The following is a 23,747-nucleotide window of genomic DNA, read 5'->3' as shown; positions in this document are numbered from 1 at the left end:
AAAGATGCAAATGAACAAGCAGTCATCAAGGCCCAGCAGAAATCATTAGATAAAGCACTAACATTAGATTTAATTAAGAAAAAGAGAAAATATAAAACTGCAGTGAATGACACATGCTAAAGTGATCACAGACATCTAAAAACAGGCTGACAGAAGTACAAAATGGGAATGCAGGAACAGCCAGAAGAAAAATGCAAACCTGTAGAAGCATACATCAATAAGGAAACGCTAAATGCCACTTTTTAGGAAAATTAAAGCTATCTTTGGAGAAAAGGGAAGTAACTGTATGCAAATCGATAGTTCAGAATGCACGCTGGTACTAAGCAAGGCACAAAAGCTTGAAACTGGAAGGAACATATAGAATGGTTAAATAAAGGAGCGACAGCTGAAGACAATATTATGTAAAGGAAAATGGATGTGGATGAAGTTGAGATGGGGGGCGGGAGGAGCAATACTGTGAGAAGAAATTCGCAGTGCACTGAAAGATCTAAGTTGAAACAAGACAACTGGAGTAGGTGACATTTCCTCAGAATTAACAAAGGTCCATGGGAGAATCAACCATGAAATTCCATTCGGTACACAGGATATATGACAGACGAAACACCTCAAGGACAATGCAATAATCCCAATACCAAAGAAAGCAGGTGCTGACAGGTGTGAGAATTACTGACTCATCAGTTTAATAAGTTATGGTTGCAAAATAATGACACCAATTATTTACAGAAGAATGGGAAAGCTGAAAGAAACTGATCTGAGGGTGGAACAAGAAGATTGAAGAAAAACAAAGGTATATTTTTGTACTGGTATGAACATAAGATAGTGGGGTGATGTGCAGTGGTAAGGAGCAATGTACCACATGACACTCAGCTAATTCCATCATTCTGCCACTTCCGTCTGTAGTGTGTGATGTAGAACTTTTAGCATTCAATTTCATGTTAGTTTAGGTATGTTGAGGATACTTAGAACTGTAATGTTCATTATGGGTGGTATAATGCATACATGACAAGTGTTAAGAGGAAACAGCAATGGATTTCCAAGCACACAAATGTTTGTAGGGAAAGTCAGAAGTAGAAACAGTGATCCAGAGTGACATTCACCCCTGTCATCGCTCCAATTACGAGAGCAGGCCACAGATGGAACATGCAGGTGTGGAACATGGACAGAGAGCCCTTCTTAGTTGCAGATCACTATAAAATTATTTGCAGAGCTGAACAATGCTTTTTTCTATGTTGACTGAAGAACAAACTTTGAAATTTGAAGTTATCAGGTATCACATACAGGGTGCAAAAGTTAATCTAACACTTATCCAGAAACCTGACAGAAAGAAGAAAGGAAAGTTTCTCAAAATTGCAAGTGAAATGATGTCAATAAACTGCTGCCACAATGTTTCTGTGCATCGTCTTCTGGCCACTTTCAGGCATATACTGGCAAAAGAGCACCGAAATGAGTCGTTTAAAGCCAAGCTGGTGCACAAGACATGTAACCAGTTGTCACTGTGCATGCGTTGCTACAGTGAATGCGCATGTCCTGCAAGTCTGTGTGCAACTGCGAGAGCCCTCTTTGGTGAAAGCTCACCTCATCGCTATAAAACTGATCATCTTTACATGACAAAATTGCAGAATGATGCCATTTATGCACAGCACGGAGTTTTATTTTTATAACAGGATTCCATGCATTATCTAACTCAACAGTCCTGATTGATAATGGCCTCAGACAGTGATATTTCCAATGATTCATTGATAACATAGTTCCAAAACTTTCACAAGAAAGGAATGATTTGAGGTTTGCTGTTGATGTTATGATTCTGACACAGACAGTGAAGTACTCGGGAGGTCAGCTGAATGTCAAGAATATTGTATTTGAAAGAGGTTATAAAGTGAACATCAACAAAAGTAAAACAAATGTTGTCAAATTAAGTCGTGATGTTGACAGAATAAGATTAGGGCAGTGGTTTTCAAATTTTTTGGGTCATGGCTCCCTTGACCTGAACATGAACACCGCAACTCCTTTCACACAAGACATCCAACTGGAAGTGTGAGGTAAATAAATAAAGCTTTAAAAACATTAACACCAGTAGTCATTCCTATATTAACTATTGACATTACACATTTCAACCAACCTTTAATGTTATTACATCTTTTTCTTGCAACAAAAACAATGGGAAGGATGAGCTTGCTGCTTTTTCATCAACATCATCAATTTTTCAAATGTTGCCACAAGATCGGAAACTGTGACTTGCATCTCCTTCTCTACATTAATTCACCATTTATATTTTGTGTTAATGACTGCCAATACTTGAAAACCTATCTCATAAACAGGATGTTGCAAAAGGTATTGAAATTCGTACATCCTTGTTACCTACTTGGGGCCACTCCTGCTTCATCAACCTCCAAAACTCAAGCAATGATGAGGAAATGAAGTTCGATTTCTATGTGTTGCCTGAAGAAATATCAGTAACTTGCTCTTGTCCTTCCACAGTAAGTATTGATAGAAGTTCTGTACTGAAAGAATCTTTGATCCACTGGTCCAGTTGTACTGATTACCGTCTGGAAAGTACTTCAGAAAGGCATCATGAGTTCAGTTAAATGACCGACAAACACATAACTTCAATTCTTCAATCAACTGTCTTCTAGAACAATATGAAGAGCAGGGAAAAACATGATGTACATCTTTATCATTCAACTTTTTCTTCCTCAATACTAGTCTGCCATATACCACACTGCCAAGGTAACAACACTTATTTGCTGGCCCACTACTAGTGCACAGGTTGTTCCTTTTCTCACAAAGCAAATAAACCACCGTGATGCTCCTACTGCAATGCTGTGATGCCTCTCTGAGTAGGGACACACTTTGACAACTCCTGGATTAGGAAATGGGCTACTAAAAGTGGTAGACAAGTTTTACTATTTGAGCAACAAAACTGTCAAAATAGAAGTACAGATAATGAAAATGCAGCTGGCAACTGCAAGAAAAGCTTTTACGTAAAAGAAAAAATTGTTAACAACAAATATAAAGTTATATATTAGAAAGTATTTCTTGAGAATATTTGTCTGGGGTAGCCTTATATGGATGTAAAATGCGAATGAAAAACAGAATAGACCAGAGGAAAATAGAAGCTTTTCATATGTCATGATACAAAAGAATGCTGAACATTAGATGGGTAAATAGGATAACTAATGGAAAGATACTGAACTGAATCAAGGAGAAAGGCAATTTATGGCACAATTTTACTAATATAAAGATCAGGTCGATAGACACTTTTTGAAGCATCAAGGAGTAGTTAATGTGGTAGAGGAAATTGTGAAAAGTAGACGGGGGAGCAAAAATTGTAGAGGAAGACAAGGCTTGATTGCAGTTAGCAAGTTCAAATGGATGCTGTAATTATGCAGATATGAAGAGACTTGCAAACGATAGACCAGTCTGGAAAGCTTCAATAAAACAGTCTACAGATCAAAGTCACTTGATTCAAATATTTCAGTTTTATATTTTTATAATAACACCTCATTTCACTGCTGTCACCACTTTTTCTCCACTTCCACTTACCGTAAGCTCTTTGTTGAAACGAAAGCCTTCCCTTTATCTTCCCCAACTCACATTCCTTTTGATAACTTCTTTCATTTGTACCATCCAATTATTCTACATTTTGTATCATTTTTTTAGTACATACATTTCAAAAATTTCCATAACACTGAGAGACAAAATTCTGGGAGCTTTCATTCAACGCCGGCCATAAAAGTAATGCACATGTGCTATAGACAATACATTTACAATTTCCCTTATCTCTAATGATATTACTGCTGATAATATGTTAAAAAGTCCACTCTCTTACTCCGATTTAGTAAACAACCTGTCAGATCTTTTCTTTTCAACTGAATATCCCATTAACTGCTCTCTATGTACCCCTGACGAGATAGGTACTGAATATCCCATTAACTGCCCTCTATGTACCCCTGACGAGATAGGTACAGGCTATATCACTATGACTTTATTGTTAATTTGATACAATACTTTGAAACTGATCGTTAGCTGCAAGCTGTGTCACTGTAGTTTTATTGTTGTTGATAAAAGGATGATATCCCGACAACATGTGTTTCTTTCTACCACACTCTGGCTACTCCATTCAACATTGTTTATTCAGAACTATTAATTAACAGATACATAAAAAAATTATACAATATACAGCTAAATAATACACTTCAGAATAAGTCTATCTACACTGAATACTTTCCAATTTCACTCAACTCATAAACATTCTGGCATTCAGGGTCACAATTATATATTTGGGATTGCTGTAAGGAATGACAGAGCATTAAAAACGACTGAAAAAGTAAAGTACCTGTCTGGGGGCAGTATTTAGTTTCTTTTGATATTACAATTAAAGTAATTGCTTGTGTCTGATTTCCTTGATCGGACACCAAAATGCAGTTCCATTGTCCACTATGTTCTTGAGACAGGTGCTGAATGTCAAGTGAGCTGAAAGAAAGGGAAAAATTTGAGCCACAATGTATTATAAAATTACAAACTAAGCATAAATCACAATGTAGTACTGTATTGGAGCTGACTACGTCACTTAAAAGAAGTCATAATGCCCGTGAAAAATGACTTTATTACTCAAATTGCTCACTTGATACATTTAAGTTTTTTTTTCCATCATCAGATAGCTAAAAAGTAAGATGAGAACAAATTTGTACATAGAACATGAAAAACTATAACAGGCATTAACAAAGTACAAAATCCAATAAATGAAGTGCACAAAGAGTCACACGATAAAAGCATTATTAGTTGTACACTATGTGATCAAAAGTATCCAGACACCCCCAAAAACATACGTTTTTCATATTAGGTGCATTGTGCTGCCATCTAAAGCCAGGTACTCCTTATCAGCGACCTCAGTAGTCATTAGATATCGTGAGGGAGCAGGATGGGGTGCTCTACGGAATTCACGGGTTTCGAACATGGTCTGGTGATTGGGTGTCACTTGTATAACACGTCTGTACGTGAGATTTCCACACTCCCAAACATCACTAGGTCCACTGTTTCCGATGTGATGGTGTAGTGGAAACGTGAAGGGACACATACAGCACAAAAGCGTACACGCCGACCTCATCTGTTGACTGACAGAGACTGCTGACAGTTGAAGAGGGTCCTAATATGTAATAGGCAGACATCTATCCAGACCATCACACAGGAATTCCAAAATGCATCAGGATCAACTGCAAGTACTACGACAGTTAGGCGTGAGGTGAGAAAACTTGGAGTTTATGGTCGAGTGGCTGCTCATAAGCCACACATCACGCCGGTAAATGCCAAACAACGCCTCCCTTGATACCATCAGGGGCATAAACATTGAAAGACTGAACAGTGGAAAAACATTCTGTGGAGTGACAAATCACAGTACACAATGTGGCGATCCTATGGCAGGGTGTGGGTCTGGCGAATGCCATCTGCCAGCGTATGTATTGCCAACAGTAAAATTCGGTGGCGGTGTTTTTATGGTGTGGTCGTGTTTTTCATAGAGGGGGCTTGCACCCCTTGTTGTTTTGCGTGGCACTATCACAGCACAGGCCTACATTGATGTTATAAGCACCTTCTTGCTTCCCACTGCTGAAGAGCGTTCGGGGATGGTAACTGCATCTTTCAACACGGCCTGTGGTGGAATGCTTACATGACAATAACGTCCCTGTAATGGACTGGCCTGCACAGAGCCCTGACCTGAATCCTAAAGAAAACCTTTGGGATGGTTGGAATGCCGACTTAGTGCCAGGCCTCACCAATTGACATTGATACCTCTCCTCAGTGCAGCACTCCGTGAAGAATGGGTTGCCATTCCCCAAGAAACCTTCCAGCACCTGATTGAATGTATGCCTGCGAGAGTGGAAGCTGTCATCAAGCCTAAGGGTGGGCCAACACCATACTGAATTCCAGCATTACTGATGGAGGGTGCCATGAACTTGTAAGTAATTTTCAGCCAGGTGTCTGGATACTTTTGATCACATAGTGTATATGTAACATAAGCTGACAGACTAGTAGCAATCATAGGAAGATGGAGGGGAAAGGAAGACTATGTTGCCTACCAGAGGGCAGGGATTACACGGTCGTGCCATGGGCGTAATGTCCGATGTTTCGTAAACAAAAATGTCAAACTAGTTTTACAAAAGTTAGAAACTGCATAGCAACAACAAGTACGAAATGTACAAAAATCAGCTGAAAATTTTTTGACTGATAAGGTATACATAACCACACATAAGAATCAGGGACAAATGCTAGGCATTTAGCGAGGATGCAGGCAGTGTACAAATATACACTATGCAACAAACAAGAGGCATCAATTATTAGAAAGATGACTGTGATTCATTACTAACTGACATCTATAATCATTACGAGGTAGCCAGTTCACAAATGTAGGCAAAGACAACTTTATATGCATACATGTGAAAATGTTACACGAACAGGTCACACATTTTTAGTAACAATGATTAAATTATGTTTAGGTGGTCAAAATGGCTGGTGTAGAATGACAAAGCGTAATCCACTGAAATGGACTAGTTTAATTAACCACAATGTAGGAAGATACATTGCTTCTTTTTTATATATTAAGTCTGCAGATAGGGACAATTAAAAGACACTTACATAAAGCTTTTGGCCACAGCCTTCATCAACAAAAGAGAAATACATGCCATTCATACATACATGCAAGCACACCTCACGCGTACGATTGCCAACTCTGGCAGCTTGGGCCAGAATGCAACTATCACGTGGAATGCAAGAAGCAATCTGGAGGACGGGGAAGCGGAAGGGTTACTACTGTAAGGGTGGGCAGAGAGGCAAATGCTGTCTGATGAAGTGTGCAGTGACTAGAATGCCAAGAGGTGCAGCACCATGAAATTGTGCAGCATGAAGATATGGAATAAAGGAGATAGGAGCAGGGAACGATGGAGAGGTATATTGGCAGAGGGCGACAAACAAAGAGGCTGGGAGACAAGAATGGGGAAGAGATGATAGGACAGAGGGGCTGGAAACTGCTGGATAGAGTGTGGGGACAGTATGTTACTATGGGCTGAGACCAGGATAATTGCGGGAGGGGAGAACATTTTATAAGGATAACTCCAATCTGAACAGTTCAGAAAAGCTGATTGTGGAGGGGAGGATCCAGATGAGCTAGGTAAAGAAGCAGCCATTGGAATAAAGCATTTTATGTTCAGCTGAATGTTGTGCCACAGAGTAGTCTACTGTGTTCTTGGTCACAGATTGGTGGTGGCCGTTCATTCTGGTGGACAGTTGGTAAGTAATTATATCAATATAAAAAGCTGTGCAATGATTGCAGCAGAGCTGGTAAATGACACGGCTGCTTTCACAGGGGGGCTTGATCCCTCATGTGGAAGGATAAACCTGTGTTAGGACTGGAATAGGAAGTGCTGAGCAGGATTTGGCAGGTCTTGCACACCATGGTCTTCCATGGGGATATGATCCCTGAGGCAAGGTGTTGGGATTGGGAATGGCATAGGGATGGACTAGGATATTGTGAAGGTTAGGTGGGCAATGGAACACCACTTTAGGAGGGGTGGGAAGGATCTCGGGCAGGATGTCCTCATTTCAGGGACATGACAGTTAATCAAAGCTCTGGCAAAAGATATGGTTCAGTTTTTCCAGTCCGGGCTGGTACTAGGTGACAAAGAGGGCACTCCTTTGTGGCTGGTTCCTGGAGGTGGTGGGAGGATTGGGAGTGTGAGGGGAAATGGCGCAGCAGATCTGTTTGCGAACTAGGTCTTGGGGATAATGCCTGTCTGTGAAGGCCTTGGAGAGATCCTTAGTATATTGAGCAAGGGAGTTTTTATCACTGCAGATATGCCATCCGCGGATGGCCAGGCTGTATGGGAGGGATTTTCTGGTGTGATACGGGTCACTATGCAACATTGCCTAGTGGATGGTAACCTTATTTGTATACATACAGTGCATTTTTTTCTTTTCTTTTTTTTCAGTTAATCCAACCATTTCTGAATCCAAACACACCAAGCCCCCAATTTGTTTGGAATACTGGGTTCTATTGTAAAGCACACATATGAGGAATAAAGGGCCCTAGACAGTATCAGTTACTTACCTTTCAACAAGACCCGAATCCTGCAACATGCTGCTTTCTATAAGAGAGTTTGTATTTGATGTAGTAGTACTTTCCTTGATCCAAGTAATAAAAGTGACACCTCTCTCTTGGGTGATGCTGGGAGCACGACATCGTAGTTGCAAGGAGTCTCCTTCAAATACAACCTGTAGGAGGTAACGCAGTCTTTGAAATTTTTTACACTATCAAACATAAGCAAATGTAATACATCGTGAATAAATAGGCAGAAAGACACATTACTGTATGATTAAACCATTGCAGAACTGTCACTGGAAGCAGTCACAACCATTAAATATCTGGGAGTGTGTGTAGGGGACAGTTTAAAATGGAACAACCGTATTAAAGTAATCGCAGGTAAGGCAGATGTCAGAATGAGATTCACTGGAAGGAATCTCAAGAAGTGTAGTTCAACTGATGAACAAGGTAGCTTACAAAACCCTTATTCGACCAATATTTGAATACTGCTCATCAGTCTTGGATCTGTACCAGATAGGTTTCGCAGAGGAAATAAAGAAGATCCAAAGAAGAGCAGTGTGTTTTAAAATTTTGGAATTTGATGTGATGCTCTATCCATTTAAAAAAAGGAATGTTATATAAGTTGGTTTTATAGCACAATGGTTAAGGTACGATCCTCCAATGCAAAAGGTTGTGGGTTTCTAATCTCATCGGGCACTTTGAAATTTTTTATTTTTTAATCTCTATCAAAATGACTTAGATAAATATTTTTATTCAATTATATCTAAAAACAAAGATGATGTGACATTCAATTATATCTAAAAACAAAGATGATGTGACTTACCGAACGAAAGCACTGGCATGTCAATAGACACACAAACAAACACAAACATACACACAAAATTCTAGCTTTCGCAACCAACGGTTGCTTTGTCAGGAAAGAGGGAAGGAGAGGGAAAGACGAAAGGATGTGGGTTTTAAGGGAGAGGGTAAGGAGTCATTCCAATCCCGGGAGCGGAAAGACTTACCTTAGGGGGGAAAAAGGGCGGGTATACACTCGCACACACACACACACACACACACACACACACACACACACACACACATATCCATCCACTTATATACAGACACAAGCAGACATATTCAAATTTTTAATTGGTTTAAATGTAATTTTTGTATTTGTATTCCTCTGTCACATCATTTTAATCACCACTTCAACTTTTTCACTTGTCCTCATTTCTTCTTCATATCATTCTCTTTCCACTTGGAATCTCTGTTCATGATTTTAATTCTTTTGATGCATTTACTTTGATTTAATTTATTCCATTATATCATCACATATTTTCATCCATGTTATTGCATTCATTATTTCGATTGCTCATTTTGCTTGAATTTTGTTTTACTTATGATCCTTTTTTTTATATAAATCTACATCTGTGCAATTATGTCAATAGTGTAATACAAATTTATATTTTACATATTTGTACGATGATTATCATCCAAAAAATTTACATTTTGCAATGAAACATACATTTTTGACACCACACCACAGACAATATAATTAATTTCATCTTTGGCAATATTATGAAAAGGATAGTTGCTACTCACCATATGGCGGAGATGCTGAGTCACAGACACGTAAAGAAACACACACACACACAAAACCAATGTCTCTGGCTGCCCAGGCCATTCTGACATTGGCAGCCAGAGACTGTGGTTGTGGTTGTGTGTGTGTGTGTGTGTGTGTGTGTGTGTGTGTGTGTGTGTGTTTGCATTTGTGTGTGCACTTGTGTGTGTGAATCTGTGTTTTGTCTAATTCTGTTGAAGGTCTGTTTGGTTAAAAGCTTTGACAAATTTTTTGTTGCACCTACCTGGACTCAGCATTTCCGCTACATGGTAAGGAGCTACTATCCTTTTCATAATGTTGTTCCACTGTTTAATTTCATCTTTTGTTTTTTAACTGATAGATCAGCATTTTCAGATATTTAAATATTATGGTAAATAAATAAAAATAATTAAATTAATATGCATAAAAAATCCTAAGCGCAAAACAGAATGATAGGAAGAAAAAAAATGAGAACAATTGAAAAAGTTAATGTAGTGATTAAAATGATGTGACAAAGAAATAGAAATAACAAAATTACATTTTAATCGATTAACTGAATAAAAATAATGATCAATGTCATTTTAACAAAGATCTAAAAATGAAAATTTTCAAAGCATCTAACGAGGTTCAAATCCACAACCTTTTGCATGTGAGGACTGTGTCTTAACCTTTACGCTACACAAACAATTTGTGTAATGTTCCTTTTTTAAAGATGTAGGGCATCACCTGAAATTCTGAAACTATTTTTTCATCGGTTACTTGCAAACGAGTAAACAGCTACAGGGTGTGATACCTGGGACCTTAATCTACCTAACTGTATAGATGGTTTCAAAAAATCAGTAGCACCTCTGGGGACCACCATGTGAGAAATAAATTACACACAACTCTTCTAAAACATTTTCATAAACGTAACTTAAAAGCTACAAGCAATACAAAAATAAATTTGCACTTCTAGCTTGAAATAGCAGTCAGCCTATCTGGGCTTAAAGTGGATGAAAAGCTAGTGGCAACTTGTACATCACACTTCATTGTATTACAGCTTGGATACTGACTGGTCTGTAGTGACTGTTTTTATTGTCTCATTTACTCTTTTAGAAAGAAATGAGGTAAAACATAAAAGTTTCTTGATTTATTTTTGTATGAACTGTAAGACCTAAAAAACTGACAGGAGGTAGAAAGAGTCAAATTAAGCCATCTTCAAGCTCTTGATGAACAATTCTGCCTGAGATTGATCTTTAACTATTTTCAATGGATCGATTAAAGGAAATTGTCTAAGTAATCTGAATATCTTTATGCTGGTATCTACTTTCTGAAAATTCACGAAGATTAGATTTAGAGTTATTTCGATCAGAGTGTTGTCTGAGAATACCTTTCATTTTTGGACAATTAGTCTTTACTAGAACAATAGTAAGCCAAACTTATTCAGTTTCAGAAAGGTCTGTGTAAGTAGTAAGGAAATGCTTTCTCAGTTATGAGGCTACAAAACTGACATTAATAACCAATGATTCACATACAACAAAAGCTACACATTTAAAGTCCAGGTAGTCCTCCATTGCACTCTAAAATGTGCATTCTTTATGCAAGTGTTCTCCTCACTGACAAATGGTACACCTTCTCACCTGCCATAATGTATGCATGCAGGTCAATTGGTAGTGATTTCCTAGTAGAGGTTCACAAGTCTGTGAACATGTGTGCAGACAATTTCCAAGCTGCAGTCAATTTATTTATTGCAGCTATGGTGATACAGGTGTCTAATCACAGAATGGTGACTTCCTTTCATCAGAAGATTTCTCTTAGGTTTCCAGGTTGAAGTTCCTAATTCACCTATTTTTCACAACGCCAAATGAATCACTTATCTGTGGTTATTCCAGGTACAGCTCAGAATGAAAACAAGATATATACAAAACAAATTTTTTGTAGTTGTTCAAGAAATAATATTCCATGGGATACCTTGAAAGACAGGTACTGAAGACAAATTTAAAATGTCTGATTACAAACTTCATTTACACTGAGAAAATGCGTACTACATGTACATTTGGGTTTTATTTTACCATACAGGCTTCTTAAACTTAGTCTAAAATCAATTTAATGTCACTATGCACAATACTGTGAGAAATTACTATTTTTTTGCACTGAAATTAGTAAAACTGAACTGAACACTTAATATTCAGTACTGATCTACAAAATGTGTGTGTACAAATATGGATCAGATAGAGAGGGAGAGGGGAGGGTTAGGGTGGGGTGGGGGGCAGTGGGAGAGGGAAAGGGAGGGGGGACAGAAGGGGAGGGGAGGGGGAGGAGGAAAGAGAGAGAGAGAGAGAGAGAGAGAGAGAGAGAGAGAGCATGCTGCATGACTGTGAGTGCAAGTATGTGTAACAAGCACATGAGAAATTATCTCCTAGCTGTCACTTCGGACTGCATCATCTGCACGGTAACTAAGTTTTTATATACAGTATGGCATAGCAAAAATGTAAAAAAAAAAAAAAAAAAAATGAAATAAACAGAAAAAAATCAAGGAAACTTAAAAAAGTTTAGTTGATGCTGAAACATGAATTCTACAATTTCATTAGGGATCACTTTTAAAAATTGCATCACCACCCTTTTCACCATACACATTTAGTACTTTAATTGTGAAGAATTTGCACAGCACAGCACAGCACAGCACAATCTATTCTTGGAGATGTTGGCAACTTACATGCAACCTGAGTCTTGAGCTAAGCAAGGTCTGATGGTTTAATCTGGTGTACAACACTCTTCAGATGTCCCCAATAAAAGCACTCACAGACTGAGATGTCTGGACATCAGAGCAGCTAAGCGATGTCAGCATTCCTTGAAATTATGTGATCCCCAGATATTTCACAACAACCAATGTGTGTGGTGACTCCAACTTGTTGGAACCAAGTGTGCTGAATGTCAAGATTCGGAAGAGAAGGGAGCTGTTAAAAATGCCTGTATCATATTGACATAATGCTGGGGTATCACTCTGACAGCGGAGCCTTCATCTTCAAAGAAGTAACAGCCTATCTCTCCACGATATGACACTGCATACCATGCAGAAACTTGTGCAGCTGACAATAGCGAAGCGTGACAGGATTTGTCTGAACCCAGTAATTCATGTTCTGTTTATTCATGTATCCACTTAGGTGAAAAATGGACTTCATCTGACATCCAGAAGTTTTCAATGAAGTTAGCATCTTCACTGATTCTAATTGATAGGTTTTCACAACACTGTATTTGCAACATGGAATCATTAAGTTTTAGTTCTTGAACAATATGAACCTCGTAAGGATGGAATTAAGGCTATGGAGTATTCTTCGCACGCCCCAGCGCACGAGCTCCAATGACTAGGCAATTTTTCGCTCAAAACAACCAGAAATCCTTACCACTGCAGCTTACACAGCATCAATGTTTTCTGGAATATATAAAATGATACACACATATACTAGGCTCTATTTTATTTTCAAAGCCAAATCAATATCTTCAAATTCATAAACTCATGTTTTGATTGTGTGTGAAGAAGGAACGTAATGGCAGTGCGGGATTCCGTAATGGTGCTGAAACACACTTTTGTGCAGCTGTCACACTGTCACCGTGCTGGTAATATGCACTAACAGTGAATGCATGCTCTGCACCACTCCTCCGCAACTATACGTCTGTTAGTACTTGACAATATGGTGTTTTTCCCCAATTATTTCACATCTGCAGGGCTGCTAACATCAACCAGACATTTGTCTGATATGTCTGCTTGTGTCTGAGTATGTGCGGATGGATATGTGTGTGTGTGCTTGTTGGTGGGTTTGATGTGGACGGACATGTGAAGCTGGCCATTGGACAGGTGGAGGTTAACGTCAAGGAAAGTGGCATGGGATTTAGAGTAGGACCAGGTGAATCTGATGGAACCAAAGGAGTTGAGGTTGGAGAGGAAATTCTGGAGTTCTTCTTCACTGTGAGTCCAGATCATGAAAATGTCATCAATAAATATGTACCAAACTTTGGGTTGGCAGGCCTGGGTAACCAAGAAGGCTTCCTCTAGGCGATGGCCAGTTTCACACGTCCGTCCACATCAAACCCACCAACAAGCAACAGTACCTCCATTATGACAGCTGCCACCCATTCCACATCAAACGGTCCCTTCCCTACAGCCTAGGTCTTCGTGGCAAACGAATCTACTCCAGTCCGGAATCCTTGAACCATTACACCAACAACCTGAAAACAGCTTTTGCATCCCGTAACTACCCTCCCGACCTGGTACAGAAGCAAATAACCAGAGCCACTTCCTCATCTCCTCAGACCCGGAACCTTCCACAGAAGAACCACAAAAGTGCCCCACTTGTGACAGGATACTTTCCGGGACTGGATCCGATTCTGAATGTGGCCCTCCAGCAGGGATACGACTTCCTCAAATCCTGCCCTGAAATGAGATCCATCCTTCATGAAATCCTCCCCACTCCACCAAGAGTGTCTTTCCGCCGTCCACCTAACCTTCGTAACCTCTTAGTTCATCCCTATGAAATCCCCAAACCACCTTCCCTACCCTCTGGCTCCTACCCCTGTAACCGCCCCCGGTGTAAAACCTGTCCCATGCACCCTCCCACCACCACCTACTCCAGTCCTGTAACCCGGAAGGTGTACACGATCAAAGGCAGAGCCACGTGTGAAAGCACCCACGTGATTTACCAACTGACCTGCCTACACTGTGAAGCGTTCTATGTGGGAATGACCAGCAACAAACTGTCCATTCGCATGAATGGACACAGGCAGACAGTGTTTGTTGGTAATGAGGATCACCCTGTGGCTAAACATGCCTTGGTGCAAGGCCAGCACATCTTGGCACAGTGTTACACCGTCCGGGTTATCTGGATACTTCCCACTAACACCAACCTGTCAGAACTCCGGAGATGGGAACTTGCCCTCCAGCATATCCTCTCTTCTCGCTTTCCGCCAGGCCTCAATCTCCGCTAATTTCTAATTTCAATTTGCCGCCGCTCATACCTCACCTGTCTTTCAACATCATCTTTGCCTCTGTACTTCCGCCCCGACTGACATCTCTGCCCAAACTCTTTGCCTTTACAAATGTCTGCTTGTGTCTGTGTATATGCGGATAGATATGTGTGTGTGTGCGAGTGTATATGTGTGTGTGTGCGAGTGTATACCTGTCCTTTTTTCCCCCTAAGGTAGTCTTTCCGCTCCCGGGATTGGAATGACTCCTTACCCTCTCCCTTAAAACCCATATCCTTTTGTCTTTCCCTCTCCTTCCCTCTTTCCTGACGAGGCAACCGTTGGTTGCGAAAGCTAGAATTTTGTGTGTGTGTGTGTGTGTGTGTGTGTGTGTGTGTGTGTGTGTGTGTGTGTGTGTGTGTATGTGTGTGTGTGTGTCTATATATATATATATATATATATTTATATATATATATATAACAGAAGGAAACATTCCACGAAGGAAAAATATACCTAAAAACAAAGATGACTGACTTACCAAATGAAAGTGCTGGCAGGTCGACAGACACACAAACTAACACAAACATACACACAAAATTCAAGCTTTCGCAACAAACTGTTGCCTCATCAGGAAAGAGGGAAGGAGAGGGAAAGACGAAAGGATGTGGGTTTTAAGGGAGAGGGTAAGGAGTCATTCCAGTCCCGGGAGCGGAAAGACTTACCTTAGGGGGGAAAAAAGGACGGGTATACACTCGCACACACACACATATCCATCCACACATATACAGACACAAGCAGACATATTTAAAGACAAAGAGTTTGGGCAGAGATGTCAGTCGAGGCAGAAGTGCAGAGGCAAAGATGTTGTTGAATGACAGGTGAGGTATGAGTGGCGGCAACTTGAACTTAGCGGAGATTGAGGCCTGGTGGATAATGGGAAGAGAGGATATATTGAAGAGCAAGTTCCCATCTCCGGAGTTCGGATAGGTTGGTGTTAGTAGGAAGTATCCAGATAACCCGGACGGTGTAACACTGCGCCAAGATGTGCTGGTCGTGCACCAAGGCATGTTTGGCCACAGGGTGATCCTCATTACCAACAAACACTGTCTGCCTGTGTCCATTCATGCGAATGGACAGTTTGTTGCTGGTCATTCCCACATAGAATGCATCACAGTGTAGGCAGGTCAGTTGGTAGATCACGTGGGTGCTTTCACACGTGGCTCTGCCTTTGATTGTGTACACCTTCCGGGTTACAGGACTGGAGTAGGTGGTGGTGGGAGGGTGCATGGGACAGGTTTTACACCGGGGGTGGTTACAAGGGTAGGAGCCAGAGGGTAGGGAAGGTGGTTTGGGGATTTCATAGGGATGAACTAAGAGGTTACGAAGGTTAGGTGGACGGCGGAAAGACACTCTTGGTGGAGTGGGGAGGATTTCATGAAGGATGGATCTCATTTCAGGGCAGGATTTGAGGAAGTCGTATCCCTGCTGGAGAGCCACATTCAGAATCTGATCCAGTCCCGGAAAGTATCCTGTCACAAGTGGGGCACTTTTGTGGTTCTTCTGTGGGAGGTTCTGGGTTTGAGAGGATGAGGAAGTGGCTCTGGTTATTTGCTTCTGTACCAGGTCGGGAGGGTAGTTGCGGGATGCGAAAGCTGTTGTCAGGTTGTTGGTGTAATGCTTCAGGGATTCCGGACTGGAGCAGATTCGTTTGCCACGAAGACCTAGGCTGTAGGGAAGGGACCGTTTGATGTGGAATGGGTGGCAGCTGTCGTAATGGAGGTACTGTTGCTTGTTGGTGGGTTTGATGTGGACGGACGTGTGAAGCTGGCCATTGGACAGGTGAAGGTCAACATCAAGGAAAGTGGCATGGGATTTGGAGTAGGACCAGGTGAATCTGATGGAACCAAAGGAGTTGAGGTCGGAGAGGAAATTCTGGAGTTCTTCTTCACTGTGAGTCCAGATCATGAAGATGTCATCAATAAATCTGTACCAAACTTTGGGTTGGCAGGCCTGGGTGACCAAGAAGGCTTCCTCTAAGCGACCCATGAATAGGTTGGCGTACGAGGGGGCCATCCTGGTACCCATGGCTGTTCCCTTTAATTGTTGGTATGTCTGGCCTTCGAAAGTGAAGAAGTTGTGGGTCAGGATGAAGCTGGCTAAGGTAATGAGGAAAGAGGTTTTAGGTAGGGTGGCAGGTGATCGGCGTGAAAGGAAGTGCTCCATCGCAGCGAGGCCCTGGACGTGCGGGATATTTGTGTATAAGGAAGTGGCATCAATGGTTACAAGGATGGTTTCTGGTGGTAACGGATTGGGTAAGGATTCCAGGCGTTCGAGAAAGTGGTTGGTGTCTTTGATGAAGGATGGGAGACTGCATGTAATGGGTTGAAGGTGTTGTGAGGTGGTGTGAGGGCAATGGATTGTTAAGTTTGGAACCTCACCCACCTAATCCTTCATCTACACATCAACTCAGCCAATGAACACACCCGTCAACTCCTATCCTTAATAAAAGTCCTCAATCTTTCCTCTCCCACATCCACACCGGCCATTCAGAGCATCCTCCTACAGGCCAACCGCCAATTAGAACAGCATGCCACCCTTCACCTCAAAAAACTATCCAATCTCCTGGTTTCCCACCTCCGGAAAGGCAACTCACTCACCCTTCACAACCTTTCCAGCAAACCTCAACCACCTCTCATTCCACACAAACCCAGTCTCTCCCATCTACTCAATCTCCCACTTCCAGCTCCACTCCCTCCAAAACCTCAAAATTCCGATCAACACAATCTGGCACCACAACACCCTAATTCAGTAGTTAACCTTTCCTCCAAACCTCTCTCCCAATCCGAAACCTCTGTCCTATCCAAAGGCCTCACCTTCAGCCCCACTCCCAGATTCAACCAAACAGCCCTCGTCAAAGATTTACTGTCCTACACTCGTACACTCTGCTGGAAGTATCACTTTGCCACGAAGAAAAATGATCCTAATCCTACCCCTAATGATCCAACTCCCCAAGACACTATCCAAATTGAACCCTGCCTGGAACAGTTCCGTCCTCCGTCACAGCGGGACCCACCTCCTCTTCCTCAAAATCACCCTCTCCAAACCTTCCAGGAATTTCTGACTTCCAGCCTTGCCTCTCAATCCTTCTTAAAAAACCTTAATCCTACTCCCAACATCACCACTGCTGAAGCCCAGGCTATCCGTGATCTGAAGGCTGACCGGTCCATCGTCATTCTTCCGGCGGACAAGGGTTCCACGACCGTGGTACTTGATCGTCGGGAGTATGTGGCTGAGGGACTGAGTCAGCTTTCAGACAACACCACATACAAAGTTTGCCAAGGTAATCCCATTCCTGATGTCCAGGCAGAGCTTCAAGGAATCCTCAGAACCTTAGGCCCCCTACAAAACCTTTCACCTGACTCCATCAACCTCCTGACCCCACCGACACCCCGCACCCCTACCTTCTTCCAAAAATCCACAAACCCAATCATCCCGGCCGCCCCATTGTAGCTGGTTATCAAGCCCCCACAGAACGTATCTCTGCCTACGTAGATCAACACCTTCAACCCATTACATGCAGTCTCCCATCCTTCATCAAAGACACCAACCACTTTCTCGAACGCCTGGAATCCTTACCCAATCCGTTACCACCAGAAACCATCCTTGTAACCATTGATGCCATTTCCTTATACACAAATATCCCGCACGTCCAGGGCCTCGCTGCGATGGAGCACTTCCTTTCACGCCGATCACCTGCCACCCTACCTAAAACCTCTTTCCTCATTACCTTAGCCAGCTTCATCCTGACCCACAACTTCTTCACTTTCGAAGGCCAGACATACCAACAATTAAAGGGAACAGCCATGGGTACCAGGATGGCCCCCTCGTACGCCAACCTATTCATGGGTCGCTTAGAGGAAGCCTTCTTGGTCACCCAGGCCTGCCAACCCAAAGTTTGGTACAGATTTATTGATGACATCTTCATGATCTGGACTCACAGTGAAGAAGAACTCCAGAATTTCCTCTCCGACCTCAACTCCTTTGGTTCCATCAGATTCACCTGGTCCTACTCCAAATCCCATGCCACTTTCCTTGATGTTGACCTTCACCTGTCCAATGGCCAGCTTCACACGTCCGTCCACATCAAACCCACCAACAAGCAACAGTACCTCCATTACGACAGCTGCCACCCATTCCACATCAAACGGTCCCTTCCCTACAGCCTAGGTCTTCGTGGCAAACGAATCTGCTCCAGTCCGGAATCCCTGAAGCATTACACCAACAACCTGAAAACAGCTTTCGCATCCCGCAACTACCCTCCCGACCTGGTACAGAAGCAAATAACCAGAGCCACTTCCTCATCCTCTCAAACCCAGAACCTCCCACAGAAGAACCACAAAAGTGCCCCACTTGTGACAGGATACTTTCCGGGACTGGATCAGATTCTGAATGTGGCTCTCCAGCAGGGATACGACTTCCTCAAATCCTGCCCTGAAATGAGATCCATCCTTCATGAAATCCTCCCCACTCCACCAAGAGTGTCTTTCCGCCGTCCACCTAACCTTCGTAACCTCTTAGTTCATCCCTATGAAATCCCCACACCACCTTCCCTACCCTCTGGCTCCTACCCTTGTAACCACCCCCGGTGTAAAACCTGTCCCATGCACCCTCCCACCACCACCTACTCCAGTCCTGTAACCCGGAAGGTGTACACAATCAAAGGCAGAGCCACGTGTGAAAGCACCCACGTGATCTACCAACTGACCTGCCTACACTGTGATGCATTCTATGTGGGAATGACCAGCAACAAACTGTCCATTCGCATGAATGGACACAGGCAGACAGTGTTTGTTGGTAATGAGGATCACCCTGTGGCCAAACACGCCTTGGTGCACGACCAGCACATCTTGGCGCAGTGTTACACCGTCCGGGTTATCTGGATACTTCCTACTAACACCAACCTATCCGAACTCCGGAGATGGGAACTTGCTCTTCAATATATCCTCTCTTCCCGTTATCCACCAGGCCTCAATCTCCGCTAAGTTCAAGTTGCCGCCACTCATACCTCACCTGTCATTCAACAACATCTTTGCCTCTGCACTTCTGCCTCGACTGACATCTCTGCCCAAACTCTTTGTCTTTAAATATGTCTGCTTGTGTCTGTATATGTGTGGATGGATATGTGTGTGTGTGCGAGTGTATACCCGTCCTTTTTTCCCCCTAAGGTAAGTCTTTCCGCTCCCGGGACTGGAATGACTCCTTACCCTCTCCCTTAAAACCCACATCCTTTCGTCTTTCCCTCTCCTTCCCTCTTTCCTGATGAGGCAACAGTTTGTTGCGAAAGCTTGAATTTTGTGTGTATGTTTGTGTTAGTTTGTGTGTCTGTCGACCTGCCAGCACATATATATATATATATGGTTATATATATATATATATATATGGTTATATATATATATATAATAGAAGGAAACATTCCACGAAGGAAAAATATACCTAAAAACAAAGATGATGTGCCTTACCAAATTAAAGTGCTGGCAGGTCGACAGACACACAAACGAACACAAACATACACACAAAATTCAAGCTTTCGCAACAAACTGTTGCCTCATCAGGAAAGAGGGAAGGAGTGGGAAAGACGAAAGGATGTTGGTTTTAAGGGAGAGGGTAAGGAGTCATTCCAGTCCCGGGAGCGGAAAGACTTACCTTAGGGGGAAAAAAGGACGGGTATACACTCACACACACACACATAACCATCCACACATATACAGACACAAGCAGACATATTTAAAGACCAATATGTCTGCTTGTGTCTGTATATGTGTGGATGGTTATGTGTGTGTGTGCGAGTGTATACCCGTCCTTTTTTCCCCCTAAGGTAAGTCTTTCCGCTCCTGGGACTGGAATGACTCCTTACCCTTTCCTTTAAAACCCACATCCTTTCGTCTTTCCCTCTCCTTCCCTCTTTCCTGATGAGGCAACAGTTTGTTGCGAAAGCTTGAATTTTGTGTGTATGTTTGTGTTCGTTTGTGCGTCTGTCGACCTGCCAGCACTTTCATTTGGTAAGTCACATCATCTTTGTTTTTAGGTGTGTGTGTGTGTGTGTGTGTGTGTGTGTATATATATATATATATATATATATATATATATATATATATATATATATATATATAAAATAGAGGGAAACATTCCACGTGGGAAAAATATAATTAAAAAGAAAGATGATGAGACTTACCAAACAAAAGCGCTGGCAGGTCGATAGACACACAAACAAACACAAACATACACACAAAAATCTAGCTTTCGCAACCAACGGTTGCCTCGTCAGGAAAGAGGGAAGGAGAAGGGAAGACAAAAGGATATGGGTTTTAAGGGAGAGGGTAAGGAGTCATTCCAATCCCGGGAGCGGAAAGACTTACCTTAGGGGGAAAAAAGGACAGGTATACACTCGCACACACACACATATCCATCCGCATATACACAGACACAAGCAGACATTTGTAAAGGCAAAGAGTTTGGGCAGAGTATATATATATATGAATAATCCACAAATATTTTTCCAAAATTTAAGGATGAAATACTGGGATGTATGGATTAATTGTAATACGGTTGGTACTATTCCACTTCTAACAATAGATCCTCCTGTAGTGTTGTTGCGGCCTCAGTCTGAGATGTGTCACTAACATATTAAAAGTGAAGTATAAACTGCATGTTAACTTGTTAATTACGGCCACAAGTTCTTGTTATCACTCATATACAGCTAAATAATAATAATAATAATAATAATAATAATAATAATAATAATAACCGTACAGTTAAAAGGAAGTCACGCTTGATCAAGGTCCGCGTCACTTTCCATTTTTTGACCAGACATAACGTCTGAGAAAAGAAAGAATAATAATAATAACTTAAAATTACTGAAGAAGAAGAATAGAACATAAACACTGCAGTGTAACGAAAGCACGATATGTGCGAAGGTTGTACTCACGAATAGTGAAAAAACCAAAGAAATAAACTAATCACCAGGTGTTTCATGGCCAAATAGCAAATCATCCAGACACTGAAAAATGGCTCTGAAATTATGCAGTTAAGAAGCAACAATATGGATGCACAGTGACTAGTGAAATGTGCCACCTTGAAGCACCGGCTTTAGCCAAAGCCTTTAGCCTCACTGGTTTCAAAACTAGCCAGGGCTGGCTATCAAGGTTTTTTCAGTCAAAACATATTAGGGTTAGAGAATATAATTACCATTGCTCACTGGTTTCATCGTGATTACGAGTTTGCACCACTACGTAATAAATTTGCGCCGCAAACATTCCTATATATTATTGCAAATTGGTAACACAGATCAAGCACAAGTCTATTTTGAGATGCCACTCGACAACACCATGAACAGAAAATGGGAATCCAGCGTCATGATATGAACAGGTAACAATGAGAAGCAAATTTGTACAGTGGTGGACAAAAATTAGCCCTTTTTATGGTAGTTTTATGAAAATATCACTAAAGGGCATATTGGTGAGAGTGAATCTGAAAGGATGGGTGACACATGCTTGGCTATGTTGCCCTGGTGCATTAATTTTTTTATTTTTTATTTTTACTTCTACAAATCACAAAGTGGTAACTTGCACCAATCATGGTACATCTTTGCTTCTTATTGCAGCTAGTTCTTATCATTAAACTGGATTCACCTTTCCAGTTCACGGTGTTGTCGAGCAGCATCTCAAAACAGCCTGCCAATTGATCCACCTTACCAATCTGCAATAATGTACAGGAATGTTCGCAGTGCAAATTATCATGTAGTGATGAATATTCACTACTTTATCCTTGCAACATGATGATCCTGGGCAGCTCCTGCAGACATGCAACTAAGGAAGTGTGAGACAAGTTACAAAACAGGAAAATTGGCTTGTTCATTATTCGTGGAGGCCTAACATCTATCCTGCAAACACTCTATCCTAGGCCACTCAAAGCTGCACTTAAACAGTACTAAACACAATGGATGGCTGATGAATACTGCAAGTTCATGTTGAGCGGAAAAATCAAGTGGCTGGATTTGTTACAGATCTGTGAGTGAAATGTTCGTGGGGCTCCATTCCACTACAACTGGTAGAAAAATCCTTTAAAGCTGTTCTATCACACATTCACTGGACAGAACCAAAGACGATGCTCTATGGGAATATGGCAAAGACAACAATGATTCTTCCACTAGTGGTGATGATGAAAGTGATAATGAATAGAATCATTATTTTAGAATCTTTTTTGTAAATAAAACACTAATTAAAGCCAATATTTCCTTTTTCTTCCCCCTAAAACTAGGGTACTTGGATTATTCAATGGTACTGATTATTCACGTATATATGGTATATTCATTCAGTTGCATTTAATAAAATGCAAATCTTCTTTTAACTTCACTATTTATTGATGTTCATTAATTTTAACCATAGAAAAGAAGTCAAATATACACTATTAGTAAATCGCTTTTCATGTGCACTGAAACAATTCCAAGCGTAATGCATCTTAATTATTTCTCACACAGAGCTATCCAAAGGGCCTATTACAGTAGGAAGACTTTTCATTTTTGTTTAGACGTTCTTTAGATACACTCATGTTCGGAAAAAAAACAGAAAACCTTGAACAACTAGAGACAGGATGTTCATACTCACTGGACACAGACATTAATATGTTCAGCAGAATGATTAGCATTTCAGTCACCTTGGTTCAGCACAAGTCCTGTTGCCTAGTAGGCACAGACTCCGCCATTGGCCCTGATAACTTGTTCCATGTGTGATGCCATCGATGTGAATAATGTGTGAACTGGAGTCCTGGGGAAAAGCCACCTATGCTGCATTCACATTGTTCTAAAGTTCATCTGTGGTGGTTGGCTTTGGATCATATTGCTGCACCCATTGTTTCACCATATCCCACACATTTTTGATTGGTGATAAGTCTGGTGGTCCAGGAAAAGGGCTGACACCCTGTGACATCAAGAAGACATGTATTCATGCAGAAACATGTGGTCGTGCATTGTCTTGCTGAAAAATAGCATCTGGGGTTGTGGTGCAGAAAGGGTATAGCTATAGGTCACAGGATGTCATTCACGTAGGTCACCCTGGTCACAGTGCCCTGGATACC

At 41.5% G+C, this 23,747-nt stretch overlaps 1 protein-coding gene across 3 annotated transcripts in view; it reads right to left on the bottom strand.

Annotated features, from left to right (window-relative positions):
- LOC126187851 (adhesion G protein-coupled receptor A3) overlaps positions 1-23,747 on the bottom strand; it is a 173,234-nt gene that overhangs the window by 84,327 nt on the left and 65,160 nt on the right. For all 3 annotated transcript variants that reach the window (XM_049929165.1, XM_049929166.1, XM_049929167.1), the window contains 2 exons: positions 8,099-8,262; positions 4,337-4,473 (listed from right to left, as the gene is read on the bottom strand). In XM_049929165.1, coding sequence (XP_049785122.1) covers positions 4,337-4,473; positions 8,099-8,262 — 301 coding nt within the window. The remainder of the gene's footprint in view (positions 1-4,336; positions 4,474-8,098; positions 8,263-23,747) is intronic.

Source organism: Schistocerca cancellata, chromosome 5 (assembly GCF_023864275.1).
Source record: "Schistocerca cancellata isolate TAMUIC-IGC-003103 chromosome 5, iqSchCanc2.1, whole genome shotgun sequence".
Lineage (NCBI taxonomy): Eukaryota > Metazoa > Arthropoda > Insecta > Orthoptera > Acrididae > Schistocerca > Schistocerca cancellata.
Note: the sequence above shows the minus strand (reverse complement) of the source record. Positions and strands in the feature narration are given on the sequence as shown.